General features: G+C 47.3%; 1 protein-coding gene across 1 annotated transcript in view; it reads right to left on the bottom strand.

Moving 5' to 3' along the window:
• LASP1 (LIM and SH3 protein 1) overlaps positions 1–15,776 on the bottom strand; it is a 53,487-nt gene that overhangs the window by 36,506 nt on the left and 1,205 nt on the right. The window contains exon 2 of the mRNA XM_077806336.1: positions 9,354–9,448. Within this exon, the coding sequence (XP_077662462.1) occupies positions 9,354–9,448 (95 nt within the window). The remainder of the gene's footprint in view (positions 1–9,353; positions 9,449–15,776) is intronic.

The following is a 15,776-nucleotide window of genomic DNA, read 5'->3' as shown; positions in this document are numbered from 1 at the left end:
AGTACAGATCAAACCTTTTAGAGGAGGATGTATTCCATCATTTGGGAGAACGGAAAGGTAGCCCAGGTAAGCAGTCAGCTCTCACCTCCACCCCCACAGCTTCCAGCTAGGCTGTTTAAGCTAAGCTAAGGAAAGATGCCTGCAAGAATGGGCTTCACAACCTCAGTCTCACCCCGCTCCCCTTTCAACATCTGGCTGGCAACATCAAGCTGTGCATGCTCAGTTGTCCCCACGCAGGGATATGCCAACAGCCTGAGCTGAGTGAATGGGTGGACCAGAGCCAGGACTGATGGGCCCCTCCACCTCCAGCGAGCCTCTGAGGTTACTTATGGGAACAAAATGGGAGCTGCAAAGAAGTTGGATTTTTCCAGGAGTTGTTTTGGCATCAAGTGAGGATGAGGTGGTTAAGCAAGATCTAGAAAGTCAATACACTCTTATGCTCTCCCACCTCAGCAAGGTCCAGGGGAAGGGATGGGCAGACCGCAAGAGGAGGAGTTGGGGGTGGTTACAAGGAACTTCCAGGTCTCCTGCACTCTTAGTTCCACCACTGACATGTGTGGCCTTGGGAGAGAGTTGCCACTGTGTTTCAGTTTCCCCTTGCCCAAGAAAGGAGAGGGAAGGTAGGTAACTCACAAGGCTTGTGTCTGTGTTCAAGGGCTTTGAGCCCTCAGGAAAAGGTACCCGATTGGCAAAGCCTAGACTGTGAGCTCCTTACAGACAGGAGAAAGGCGGGTGCTCTGAACACCCCATAGTACTGTACTAACAAGCTAGTTCAGCCAAGCCAGCTCACGCATCCCCATTTTTAAATGGAAGAGGGTTTATGATTGAGGGTAAATGAAACCTGCCCCTTTGTCTTGTTCATACAGCTGCCTTTTCAAACATGCTTCGAGCTGAGCCAATGGTCCATAGACATATGGGCCTAGTACCCTCAGGTTACCAGCCTGGGAGCTCTCTGTGCAGAGGAAGGCTGCCTAACTTCTCTACCTCCCCCTCATTTTGCTAGAGCAAGTGCATATGGCTCCCTCTCCCAAGGGCACCAACCTTGTCTTGAGAGACTTTCCATCTGAGGAGTCAGCAGCAACATGTCAGGCTACAATCTCTTGGGCAAGGCCACCATAGGGTCAAGACTGTTGGCAGAACAGGCTTGCCCCACCAGAGCCAGGGAGTGACTAAGCAACCAGCAAGACATGCCAGGCTCCCCAGTACTGCTTTATTGCATTTCAACAGTGTCCTTTAGATAGCTTCAGGCTGCATTAATGACTCAGGTGATTATGTCTCTTTCATGGGGAGTCTATAGATCTGCTAGGGGATGTTACTGAGCAGAAGACAGAATGAGGGCCTCTGACAACCACCACTACCATGTCACAGTCAGGATCCCATGCCAACTCCACTTAAGCTTTCAAGTTTCTTCCCACAGAGATGGGCAAGCCCCCCCCAATTATGCAGGGAGGTTAAGTGCATTGATGCTAGGGAGGACAAGCAAGAGGCCCACAGAGCTAGTCCTCCAGGGGGCACTCACTGTGCAGAGAATTAATGGGTCTGGCAGCTGGGGCCAGTGGCTTTATCTGTGAGAAGTCTGGCTCTGTTGAGAGCACTCATTGGCTTCAACTGGAGAAAGTTATTCTCTGTCTCTTTCTATAAAGCCAACCTGAAAAGGCTCCTCCACTGTTCAGATGTCCTCCCAACCACTAATTCAGCCCACAGATCCCTTTAGAAGAGCATCTGACTGCCACCTCTCCCCTGAAGCTGCTATACCAGAAAACCCCCACCCTGAGCTTTTGCTGGAAGAGAAGGAGGGGAGCTATTCTGGTTTATATCCTTCCAGTACTCTGCCACCTCATCAACACCCACCACCCCCTCAGAGCCAGGTGTGTCAGGGTCCTTTCCCCACAACAGCAAATGGAAATGCCAGCTCCCATTTGCAAGGAGACAGAGAGCATTTATTCTGAGCCACGTGGCTATGCAAAGCTGTGTACACGACTACAGAGAGCCAGTTACTCTGATCCAGGAACTCGGCAAAAAGGCATCACATAAACACCTGGACTCTGTCCCAGCTGCACAATTCCTCCCTGCCTCCCCACCCCCCGCTTGGAAGGGTCACTTTCATGTAATATGCTGCTACCAGATGGAGTGATTAGGAGTGCCAAGAACAAAGATTGTTGGCTTGTTTTGAAACTCAAAGCGGTTCTGCTTTTGCCTGCCACTTACTAACTTTTTCCAAGAGGGAAGTTGGCCCAAGAGGTAACAGCCAGTTTGCTCTGAACAGAAAGAAATTTACCAAATTAGAGATTTTTCTTGAGAGGGAATCTCAGTCAAGTCTTTGCAGTTATTCCCTGGAATCAAAGAAAGTTTCAGAAATAAGGACACTGGTCAAGTGCTTGATACAGTGTTATGGCAGCCCTGGAATATTGCCCAGGTTGATTCCCCAGCAATCATAAGCAACAGCTGGTGCTATGTACTGTGCAGCAAGGATAGCTTGACTCTGCAGCAAAGTGACAGGGTTTCAATTTCCCACCCTGCCCTGGAAAAGCCAGGAGAGGTACTATATAGGGCAGCCACTTCCTTCTTTGCAAAGGGTTGGAGCCCCAAAGAAACACTGAGATCAGGCAAGCACACCAGGAGCGACACACAGCTTTGTTATGTAGCATACCAAGTGCACACATCCTGAACTCCTTGTGGGTGAGAAACAGCTTGTTTGGTGTGGTATGGGGGGAGGGGAGGCCAGGACCAGAATAAATAGAACAATCCAGTGCTAGGTTTTCCTTTGAGCGCTCAGCACAGGAGGGCACTCACTTTGAAAGAGGACTGCAGTGAAGGTGAACAGAAGCAGTATCAGCAACAGAGCCATCTCCCCTGTGCAAGCTCAAACAAAGGATGCTGCCCTTTTAAGAAGGCTGGTCTGCAGAGAGACCTGCTGCATCCTCTTCCCTGGGGGGAAATTGCTATGCAACTAGGCCATTAACTTCCTGCCAGCTATTCCACAGCATCCAAGAAATAAAGGCAGCTAGCTCTGTGGGGTGTATACAAGGCAGAGATGGACAACCCCTCTGATTAGCCACTCTCAAGCAGTCAAAGTCTATCCTGGTGGATGCATGTTCGCATTGGGCATCTGGCCAGGTCTGATGTAAAGGAGATTGCTTAGCCTGTTATATCTGTGTAAGCCCACATTTGCTCCACTAACTTCAACCAAGATCAGGGCCTGGCCTAGCATCTTTTGTAGAGTTAAGACACTCTTCCCTGCCCTCCAAGATGATATCTTGCCTTGGCTGGAATTGTGTTGTCAGAGGAAGGAACTCTGCTCTTTGTCACAGTCCAGGGAAAGACACACCCACCAACAAAGGGAGACACATAATAGATTCTAATATTTATAGAGAATCATCAGTGTAGGATCACATGCACCCAGTGATGGAGGTCAACATGTGGACTGCCAAAAAAATTACCAACCCCTCCTTACCATGTTGCAGTAAGCAGTGCTGTACAGGAACTCCAGGGAGGAGATGCTGATTCTTCAGTCTACTTTGCAGGGTTAAATATATACAACTGAGGCTTCCAACAAGCTTTAAAGGAGCAGCTCTTTAGAGGTTTGACCAGAGAAGTCAGTTCTACTGCTGTGAGCAGAGGGAATTTAAGAGGCTCAAGGTGGAGAACTGCAGCCAATACATTGACCCCAGCAGAATACCCATCATGGCAGATTTAAGCAGGGCCTTATGCCGCAATGACACCAAGCCTATGTATTGGGAATATGTACATTAAGTATGAGACACCAGAAGTTTCTAAGGCTTCTGCACACAGCTTTGGGATGTGCTGGGATAAGAGGAGATATGAAGCTAGTGTCACTGCAGATAGTAACCAAGGCCTGAATTTAGATGGTAAGGAAACCAGGAACCGCAGAGCCTAGCACCTGAGTTCTGATACCCACCTTATATCATGCAGGCCAAGTAGCTGACTACACTCGGTCCTCCAATAATGCCACTGGCTCCTAATTTATTTCAGGAGTAGGGGGTAACATTTCTAACTTGTTTGAAGCTACCATCCATGGTCTTAGCTTCAATCTTCCTGAAAGACCTGATCTTGTCCTGCTTACCTGCAAACACTTAGACCTGTGGCATATATTCAGCCTTGTTGACAAGAGCCTTCTCTGCAGCTCTTGCTAACCAGAAAAGCATTTCTGTATCTTACTTCAAAATTACAGCTGAAACCAGCCACCCCCCAGCCTATGCCTCTTCCTATGCCTCTTTTTGTTATGGTATTTAAATCTACAGAGCTTTTCGGCACCCAATTTGCATGAGACACTGCAGAGTAACACAGGATAGGCCAAACCTGCTAACAATGAACAGCCTTTGTCAGTTGCTCTAGGACTTTGTAAATCTCTCTCCATTGACTTCTGATACAAAGGCAGTTAAAAAAAAAAAAAAAGATACTCAAATGTGCTGGGAAAATAAAACAAGTGGAAGCACAAGCCTCCATCACTGTGGGGAGGGGGAGGGGAAAAGTCAGAGGGCAGAGTTAAACAGCCAGGCTTTCTTGGAAGGCTGAGTACGGATTTATTACCGGGCAATGTCAGATAGCAAGGAGGAAGCCCAGCCTTCTTCCTACTGCTTTCTTGAAGACAGAGGCTTAGGGGCTGGCAAGAGGCCAGCACAGAGACAGAGGAGAGCCTATGTTAAGGCATGCTTGGAAAAAGCAGCTTCTCCTTGCCAGTATAAAGGTTGCTTTTCTTCCTTTTGGAAGATCTAGAGCTGCAAAGGGAACAGCTTATCATTAGCTGAGGCTGTTTAGAAAGGGTGGGTCCCATCTGGGCTCTCCCAGTGCCAGAGACAGGGTCATATGGAGGCAGAGCTCACCTTCCCTGGCCACTCCCTCCTCCCCAGAGCACCCTGAGAAAGCCATGTGGCTCCAGCTAAAGGGACATTAAAGGGAGAAAGTGAAAGCAGGAAACAAAACAGCTGAACTAGATTTAAGACTAAGATATGGAGCCCAGATTCTGTGGCGATTGCTGCCCTAGACATGGGCTGCTTCTGTCATCTCTCTGGTAATGTAAGACATAAGTACCAGTGTATCCAGCCACCTCAATCCCTCTGCATTGATCCTCAACACCCTGATGAGGTACAGCAGGGTTATGACCCCATTTTACAGACAGAAGATTGGAAGCAGAGATTAAGTGACCTGATCAAGGACACATCTGTGGTGGAGCAGAGAACTGAACCCAGGTCTAACTGGTGGAGATTCCCATTACCCCAGTAAATAAGATTGACATTATGACAGGTGAGGGGCACCAGACTCAGAGTTCAAAGCCAGAGTCTGGAGGAAGGGGATAGATTCTGCAAGTTACCAAGTCACTCACTAGTGCTGTCCCCAGAGGTCATGCTTTCTAGTCACTGGCAACCCAGAACAGCCCTGGGGCAAACCTCAGAGCATTTAAAGCAAATCAGGAGTTCAGGTGTTTACAGGAATCCTTTGTGACAAAGGTTCTTTGAGGGTGAAGTAAAAGGTTTAGGACAGTTAATTGCTTTGTTCAAGCCTCTGCATCTACCCCTGATGGTCTCTGAAGAGGAGGCAGCTTTCTGTACATCTCCTCAGGTCACCAAAGGGTTAAGATAGCAACTCTGCATCAAAGGGAATGCAGTTTCTCAACCCCTTCTGCTGCGAGAGGGTTGCGCACACTCCTTGGAATCTCAGGAATTTCCCACTATTATCCCCACTTCCCTTTCACCAGAGGCAGGGTGAGAGGACTCTGGGCCCTTCCTTCTGCTCAGGACAAGAGAAGCACTCTGGGTGCAGCTCTGGTTCTCACCTTCCATTCCCTGCCTAACCCCTCCCCCCAAAAATCACCACATCAGGAGACAGAATGGCTTCCATGTGTTTAAGACAGAGGCTATCAGCCTTGCAAGATCAGAGTTAACCCTTAACAGCATTTCCCTTTTGAGGTTTGGCTATTTGCTAGAACCATGTTTGTCTCAGAGCCATGCACACAGGGACTCCCAGAAAGCAGACCTTCATCTGAGCTAACCAGCCACCCCCAGCCGAGGTAGGACTCTTCCAGAACTCTCTTTTTGTAGTGGTGCTGTGGCTAGGGAGTCCATGAAATCAGTGGAAGATGATCACACACTGGTGGAGACTATTTGGTCTTTGATCCAAAGGAAGGAACTATTCATTGCTTTGAGGTCTTGTAAAAAAAGGCAGAGAGGATCCTGGCTGTTGTGTGCTGGAAAGCGCCCAACTCTTCACAATGCTGCACTGACACCAAATAAAAAAAAAGTGGGGAGGTCCTACCCAGTTTTCTTTTGTAGCTTCTCTGAAGTGTCCCTGTCCATGAGAGAGGCCTGGCAAAAGACTGGGGGAGGTTGCTTATTGGAGAGACACAGCAAGCACACAACCCTTGAATCCAAGTCAACATCCATTTTGACAACAGTTTAGGCATAAGCCTCAATCATCTTTCTGCCATTTGGAACTGGCTTGTCAAAACATAGCTCATTAGAGCAGCCAGCCAGCCAGGATCTCATTATATGAGCATCCAGCTTCTCTAGCTGGAGACAAGATGTTTGGGATGAAACTCAGTGTGGAAATCCAGCAGGCAGGTCTACTGCTGAACACACATTCTGTCCTGTGCAGGTCACTTTGGATGAGCTATTACCAGCAGGAGAGTGAGTTTGTGTGGGGGGTTTTTGGAGGGGGGGGTGGGAGGTGAGAAAACCTGGATTTGTGCTGGAAATGGCCCAACTTGATGATCACTTTAGATAAGCTATTACCAGCAGGAGAGTGGGGTGGGAGGAGGTATTGTTTCATGGTCTCTGTGTATATAATGTCTTCTGCAGTTTCCACAGTATGCATCCGATGAAGTGAGCTGTAGCTCACGAAAGCTCATGCTCAAATAAACTGGTTAGTCTCTAAGGTGCCACAAGTCCTCCTTTTCTTTTTGTGACAACCTAGAGCCTCCCAGCTGACTAGAAAGGTCTCCAACTCACAGCTGGGTCACTTAGGTGGCCTACATTAAAATCAGCAACAAACTCAAGACAAGAGCCTGCAGGACCCAGATTTGATGGCATTGAACAGCCAACGTCCAGTGCTGGCAATAAATATTTCTTTCTTTGGCCTGCAGTAACTAAACACATTGGTGCTACAGAAGTTTCCTGTTCTGCCTACACGTTAGAGCCAGAAGTGGAAGGTGCCAGGACATGACCTGTGCATAGCCAGAGAGAGTTAAGTAGCAAGTGACTCATTTCCTCACCTCACTGTAGCACTGCATCTCAGAGAATCAGAGCCTATAGAGGTCATGCCCAACCTGCCTGGGAGCCAGGAACTGTAGTGGTCCACTCCTAGTTCTAACACCAACTCCTGTGGCCTTGAGCAAGTCACAACCTCTGGCTGTTGCCAACACTTTTGGCAAAGTTTTTCCTCACTACCACAGTCCACAGGGTAGTCGGTAGTGAGGGGAGCACTATGTTAAAGGAGCAGCAGGAAGTTTTTGCCAGCACACCTGGTATAGTAAGGCCTGCACCTCAGTTCTACCCTAACCCTATTTGATAGCTCTGGTGGGGTATACCCACTTTATAAGAATGCTGTCAGGATTAAAGTACTTGGTAAATGGAACGAGCTATACAAATTCTAAGCAGTATTAGCTTAACAGCTCTTAGAAAGAGAATTACTTGGTATTTGTAAAGTGGCAACAAAAAAATCCCCTAGTACAAGCTGCTTTATAGTCATTAGAGAGACATGTCAAATTAACAGTCAAATTCCTACCTGTGAATTCAATGGGAGTAAGATTGGGGCCAACAATGCAGGAGCCAGCTGTATATTGCTAACACTAGAACCTCAGAAGTTAACAGATTTAGCTTTTGCACATTAAACCAGAATGATCAGTCTTGTGTGCATCAGTTTCACTATCCACTGCAGAGATTTAAAAGTCCGAGACAAAGGGAGATTGAGGATTATGAACAGGAAGAGTGGTTGCAGTAGCTCACGAAAGCTTATGCTCAAATAAATTGGTTAGTCTCTAAGGTGCCACAAGTACTCCTTTTCTTTTAGTAGAACTTCAAATCTTTTGGATCTAAACAAAGTGAACCCTTTTGTGAAACCCTATTTAATCACTTGTCAGATATAGTGAAGATTAAGCACCGAAAGTGTTAACACTTGCTAGTGTCCCATTATGAAGCATCCTGTACTCAAGTCCTCTAAGGAGGAGACAATGCTCCCCAGCTACTGAATTAAGTGGCATGACTACAGGAAGGGGAATAGAAAGTCCCTTTTGACAGCAGAAGGACTGAGAGTAGGCAGTGATGACCAATCAGAAAGCTAACTGGGTGCCAATCCAGAAGTGATGCTAAACTGAATGGCCTCAGATTGAGGGGGTGGAGCTTGTGTATTTGAAGAAAGCCCTGGTGGTAGAAACTCATTTTAAGCATCTTTCCTGAGAAAACACACATCGTCAGAACTGTGCTCTGCTTTCAAGTACCTCTCTGCTCTCACTCCTTTATATCCCCACTGCCCCTTTCAACTCTCCAGGTGCTTTCAGTCCCTGTTACCACAATATCTGAGCACCTCACGCTCTGGTGTACTTATCAGAGCAACATCCTTGTTAAGTACGAAAGTACTCTTTTCCTCCTCATTTTACAGATGGGCAAATTAAGTGACTTGCCAAAGATCACAGGAAGCCTATGGCAGTGCAGGGAATTGAAACTGGATCTCTCAGGACCCCGACTAGCACCCAACCACTGGACCATCCTTATTCTTTGCATATAAAGGATATATTTCCCTCCCTCTGCCCCTCCCCCTGTGCTCAGCATGATCCAGACTCCTTTCCTGAAGGCATTTTGCAGAGCCTTCTTAAGGTAAATGCCACATAAATCACCACAACGCATCCTTGTGATACATGGGAGAGAGGGTTCAAACACATTCCCCCAAGTGACAGCTACCCTGTCAGAGGTCATGACTCGGTATTTAAGTCAGAGGGGATGCTTGCTTTCGTGTCTGGAGTGCCCCACTATGGCACAAACAATCTAACTGGTCTTGAGTTGTGTGCCTTTGACAATGTCAGTTTATAACTTTGAGATGGGACTGGTCTCTAACCCTCATCCCCCTCAACTAAGAGCTGGGGCATCAAGAATGCCTTTTGGTGCAAGCGTTCTGTGGGAGCAACCGGAAGCAAATTCCAGCATCAAGAGACCTTAGCCAAGAATATCCCCTGCATCTGCCAGCATCAGCTTGAACTTCCTGGCAACTGGGAAGCATCTAAGCAAAGTTCAAGGTAGCCAGAAACCAAGACCTACGAAGTTTTGCAGAGCCAGCACAACCCCTGAATGACACTTCTAGCATGGCACTCTAAGGTGTTATTAGAATGAGGAGCAGAGACTTACGCATTGCAATACGGCTTCTTCTCATAGCCCTTGTAGTTTTTCATGTTTAGGGTCATCTTGCAGGTCTCGCAGTGGAAACATGCTTTATGCCAGAACTGCAAACAAACAAGAGAACAGTTAACAGGAGATGCTTGCAATTCTAACAGCACAGGATTCCTCTCCTCAGAAAGGATGTTCCTCAGAGCAGCAGGTCCAAGCCTCTTTTCTGGAACTCAGTGGCTCCTTCCGCTGACACCGGATCCTTCGGAGAGACTTTTCGAGGAAGAGATTAGACAAAGGGTTCCTACCAGCCTAGGGCCCTGGGTTCACATCAGGGAGACTGGGCCTCTATTGCATACTAACAGTAAGGGGAAGAGAGCTATGGGTTTTAGTATTCTGGTAGCATTGCATGAAACTGTTGCCAACCATGAAGAGTTTACAATACAACTACACAAGACAAAGCAGGAGGTTACAATTTACAGGCAGCGTGAACAATGGTTTCAAAGCTCCATGTTAGCGCCATCTTTAATTTTGTGCCAAGGGGGGGGCTGTTATTGGGAGGGAGTTTGCTAATCAGAGAGACAGAAGGGACAAGGCACATTAATGGGAGGGGAGAAAGGCCATGAGGAAAGAAAGCAAGCAGGGGAAGGGGAGCATGAAAGGAGCAAGGCTGAAGTGAAGCAAGTGGAGGGACAGAGAGTGAACAGATTGTCTAGAAGATAAACAGCCTAAAGGTCCCTGCTTCTGGTGCTTGCCTCTGTTCTCACTGGCTAGAGGTATGGATGGCCCCCTTGCAGCAAATTTCTTCCCTGAGCTCACATAGTTGGGCAGAGGCAAAGCCACTCGAATCCTGGTAGGGGAACCCTTACCCCCTTTGGGGATATCTGGGATCAGCTCTCCTCCCCACCCTCCCACCCCCCCCATGGCACAGCTACACCTGCTGCAGTTGCTTTTCTCTGCTCCTACCAGCGGAGTCTGAGTGGCCCCCCAAGAAAAACTGGTTATACTTTCATGCCATTAGGAAGCTCTGAACTGGGAAGAGACAGATAGTAGCTGAAGGGAACTTCAGCCTGACAAGGCAGCATTTAACTAGGTTGAAATCCAGCAGTGAGGCATCTTTGTATTTCCCCACGTCTTGTGGGTGCCCCACAAGGATGTCCCATTCCCCCACCCCAGCTGGAGGCTGGTACTCTAAACATACTCCGAGCAGAATGCCAGTCCCAGCTGCAGTTGCTCCCTTACAGACACCAAATGCACATACTTGCACTTCAATTGAGGCCAGAAGAGACATTCCTTGAAATCCAGTCCATGACCCACTTTTCTAATATGCCAACATTACAGGTTATGACATTCAGTGAACACACATCTACCCTGCCTTAGCATCTCGGAGATGCTTCTTAGATGGAAATATTCGCACTCAGCATCTGACTGACAGGACAAGCCTCCTGCTAAGTCCTGACAAAGTTCTAACAACAGTACAGAAACATAATCCAGACCTTCCCTGGGGTAACCTTGAAACCAGCACCTGGACTTCCATCTCCCAGCCAGACTCCCAGAAACATCTACAGCTACTAAGTGTACAAGTTACCCAAGCACGAAGGGGTGCTGCAGAGGAAACCCTCCAGGCCCAAATTCTCTGCTCATGCAGAGCCCAGAGTTTCTCAGTTAACGGCATGGCTGAGCAGAGCCCACCCATCCAGCATCAAATCACCCTCCTTCCCCACACCCAGAGAAATTCAGGTCATCATGAGGGCTTAAGGCTAGAGACTTACCAACCTAGGGGGATAACATGGTTTAAGAGAGATTCCCCAATAAGCCATGGAAGTCCCCCCTTGAGGCTGCATTTCTACCCCTGTCATGCTAGGGAGTCACTGCTAGCTGCATAGCTAAGCTCCCAACCCTGGCTAAAAATCCCCAAGCTCAGGGTGGACAGCTGCTGAATTTGCTGGGGTGCCAGCAGTAAGCTTCAGAACTCTCCCTACACCCCACTCCCCCCCCCCCCCCCCACACACACGTTCAGCACAACTTGTGAAACATTCTGGAGATAAACATGTGTAGACAAAGGCCAAGACAGAGCCTGTGCTACCTGCCTGTGAATACCACACCCTTGTGTATAAACACAGCCGCAGCCCAGCAAAGAAGAGGGCATGACTCAGCTGGAGCAGAGGGTGGCTCTCCCATTTCAGTTGCTCAGGGGAACAGATCTGTCCTTTCCTTGTGTGTCCCCACATGATAATTCTTCCAAATATGGAGGGGTCTGTTCACTACCCAGTGGAAGGGGACTTCCTTTAGAGACCAGTCAGATTTTTTCAGGCAACTTTGGCTCCATGCCCTTGGCCATGGTATGACCCCACTTCATCTAGCCTTGTTCTTCCCACACATTCACCATGTTTTCTCATCTTTAACCCACCCAGAACTTCAGCCTTGTGGACGAAGAGGAAGGGCATGGATGGTCCAGTGGTCAGGGTGCTACACTTGCACAATTGGGTTTAGTTCCCTGCCATCAGGCTTCCTGTGTGACCTTGGACAAGTCACTTAAGGGCAGAGTTAAAGGTATTTAGCCTTAGGCACCTAGGTACTTTTGAAGATCCCCCTCTGCATACCTTTAAGGTGTGTCTAGGCTTATCTTCAAAGGAGTCTTCAGAGCCAAGCTGGCAGATAATATCCCTGAAACTGACCCTCCGCTCAGAGGAATGCCCAGCCTTCAGCAGCCAGAGGGGATTGAGAGCTCCTTCCTAGCTGGCATGGCTTGGTGCTGTCCCCCAGCCAGCAGTCCACTGCAGACATCAGCTGTATCTAAGCATATGCAGAGGAGCTGGACTTGGGCAGTATTCTCCCAGCCAGATGCTCCTCCTCACTTCAAAACAGATTGAAGCACAGTGTTGTTTACTGGGGCACTGCTGCAATAATCCACTGCAGGAGGAGAGACTATAACAATCCAAAGAGTTTACACTAGCACTGGAAGAGGGTGAGGAGAGCAACCCCACACTGGGCACCTATGCCAGGCATACATTATCTATCACCATCTAGCCAAACAGGCCATGGGATTCCCACAAAGCAGCCACATTCCTGTGCAATACTCTAACTCCTCCGCTCCTTACCCCTAGGAGCGGATTCTAGCTACTGCTGCATTGTACAACCCACTCCACAGCCAGCCTGATGTTTGGCAAGAGGTATAGCCTGCCACAACAGGTCCCAAGCAGGCTGTGCCTGCATCCCAAAAAGAAGAGGGCTACTGCAATTTAATACTTCTCAAACGGTTAGTAAGTTGTGCTTGTTGCCCAGGCCACACTTCTACCTCTGAAGTATCTACTCCTCGAGTCAATCACAGTTAGTGGCAAAAGATATTCTCAGCTGGGCTGAGGGGAGCTTAGCACCACAGGTATCATCACTGGCCCTTATGTGTTAATATACCTCCACAAAACTATTTCAGAAACACATCCTACTTCAGCCTGTTTGAAATATTCTGAACTCAGAGCACAGACAGGTATTTGGTCTGTTTTTAAAATCCATTAGAAAAAAAAAATCTTGAAAAGTCAGAACCATTAAGTCACCTGACACCAGCTTTTTGGTGGGTTTATTAACTTCGTGATTACAGCCACAACTGCTAGACCAGGCACCACTTGCTCCAGTTATGAGAGACACAGGACATAGATCATTTCCACAACGGATGTCACAGCCTCCTCACATGACATTTTATCTGGAGAGCTGATAGGAGTCCATGAAGAAGGGGGCGGGGAAAATATGCCACAAATGCCACACACAATATGCACTCCCTGAAGCCCCAACAGACTGTCACCTAGAGACTTTTGAATCACACTGTTACCTTGTCAATATCAGTAAAGCCCTGATCCAAACAGAGTAGTTCCCCTCCCCACCTGCTGAGCCCTTAGTGCTTAGATTCTCACTTCTGTCAATTTTTGCAATGCAAATTTAGAGACACAAATTGCTTCTTCCTCATTTCCTTGGAGCTGCCAGGTATAGCTCAGAATTGGAGTGCTTAGTACAGCTGAGATGCTGAGTCCATTCTACTAAAGCACCTGCATTTTGAGCACAAGAACATCCATACTGTCAGACCAAAGGTCCATCAGGCCCAGTATCCTGTCCTCTGACAGTGGCCAATGGCAGGTGCCCCAAAGGGAATGAACAGACAGGTTATCAAGTGACCAATGCCTTTCACTGAATCCCAGGTTCTGGCAAACAGAGGCTAGGGATGCCATTCCTGCCCATCATAGCTAATAGCCATTGATGGACCCATCTTCCATGAATCTATCTAGCTCCCTTTTGAACCCTGTTATAGTAGGTTTCAGAGTAACAGCCGTGTTAGTCTGTATTTGCAAAAAGAAAAGGAGGACTTGTGGCACCTTAGAGACTAACCAATTTATTTGAGCATAAGCTTTCATGAGCTACAGCTCACTTCATCGGATGAGCTGTAGCTCACGAAAGCTTATGCTCAAATAAATTGGTTAGTCTCTAAGGTGCCACATACTCCTTTCCTGTTATAGTATTGGCCTTCACAACACCCTCTGGCAAGGAGTTCTAGAGGTTGACAGTGCGTTGCATGAAAAAAATACTGTATGTGTGTTTTAAACCTGCTACCTATTAATTTCATTTGGTGGCCCCTTGTTCTTGTATTATGGGAGGGAGTAAATAATACTTCCCTATTTACTTTCTCTATACCACTCACGATTTTATAGGCCTCTACCGTATCCCCCCTTAGTCGCAACTTTTCCAAGATGGGTTTCAGAGTAGCAGCCGTGTTAGTCTGTATTCGCAAAAAGAAAAGGAGTACTTGTGGGACCTTAGAGACTAACCAATTTATTTGAGCATGAGCTTTCGTGAGCTCCTTTTCTTTTCCAAGATGAGGAGTCCCAGTCTTATTAATATCTCCTCATACGAAGCCATTCCATACCCCTAATCATTTCTGTTGCCCTTTTCTGAGCCTTTTCCCAATATGAAAAGGAGTACTAGTGGCACCTTAGAGACCAACCAATTTATTTGAGCATAAGCTTTCGTGAGCTACAGCTCACTTCATCGGATGCATAAATTGGTTCGTCTCTAAGGTGCCACAAGTACTCCTTTTCTTTTTGTGAATACAGACTAACACGGCTGCTACTCTGAAACTTTTCCCCCCAATATATCTTTTTTGAGATAGGGCAACCAACATCTGCATGCAGTATTCAAGGTGTGGGCGCACCACAGATTTATACAGAGGCAATGATATTTTCTGTCTTATTATCTATCCCTTTCTTGAGGATTCCCAACATTGTTTGCTTTTTTTGGACTGCCACTGCACGAGTGGATGATTTCTGAGAACGATCCACAATGACTCCAAGATCTTTCTTGAGTGGTAACAGCTCATTTAGACCCCATCATTGTATATGTACAGTTAGGATTATGTTTTCCAATGTGCATTCCTTTGGATTTATCAACATGAAATTTCATCTGCCATTTTGTGGCCCAGTCACCCAGTTTTGTGAGATCAGGATGCAGGAGAATAGGCTTGAGGTGCACTGGCATAGCTCTTGGTGAAATCTAACGGCACCTTCCTACATGCCTCCTCTCCCCAGAAGCCTCTCACCATTTATCTTTGGTTCAGTTCCAGCAACAGCACTATTGAACAAGCACCTGGCTGTGCTCGACAGCATTTCTGCCACAGTCATTCAGACCTGCTCTGAGCAGAGTCAAACTAGGGGGACATTCAGACACAGGATTTCCAAAAAAGGTGAGTGGTTGAGGTTTGTAGCAGATTACAGCTTACATCAGGCCAGCATTAAAGGATCACCATAGATACTGCTCGAACACCCTACATCAAGGTCAGCATTAGTTGGGCTGGCGTGGGAATCTGCAATTGCCAGCTCAGAGGAAATTGTTGTCAACTGAGCCAAAACAGCACCCACGGATGCAGGATGCACAGTAGAAATAGGAATGAAAAATCCTTCTAGCTACAATTCAAACGGGCACCGTTGCTATGCTTGCCGTGGAGATTTAAGTCCAATAGGGACTCTAAAAAACACAGCCACTACACAATTAAGACCAAACACAATAGGGTTTGGGACACAGGAGTTTAGTTCAGCTTTAAAAGAATGATTCATGAAATAGGAAGAAAGTAACATCATGTGTTAAAAATGTGACCAACAGGGTTCATTGTGACTCAGGAATGCCATAGCTAAAACATCTGCATTCTCCAAGCTGCTCCTTTAGTCCCTAAACTGGTCATCCCAGGACCCTACAGGGGTGGGGGAGTGGAAAAGAGGGTGGAGAAATGCACAGCATAGTTCATCCACAAAAAAGGGACCCATTAGAGTGGATGGAAGACTTTTCTGTGACAAGCAGATTTCAATAACCAGAAGACCTCTTGAGTTCTCTATGGAGAATCAACAGTATTAGAGCCTCACTGAACTCTCCAGCCCTGAGATAAAACACACAGGACCCAGTCACCAC

This window comes from Eretmochelys imbricata, chromosome 27 (genome assembly GCF_965152235.1).
Source record: "Eretmochelys imbricata isolate rEreImb1 chromosome 27, rEreImb1.hap1, whole genome shotgun sequence".
NCBI classification, from domain to species: Eukaryota; Metazoa; Chordata; order Testudines; family Cheloniidae; genus Eretmochelys; species Eretmochelys imbricata.
Note: the sequence above shows the minus strand (reverse complement) of the source record. Positions and strands in the feature narration are given on the sequence as shown.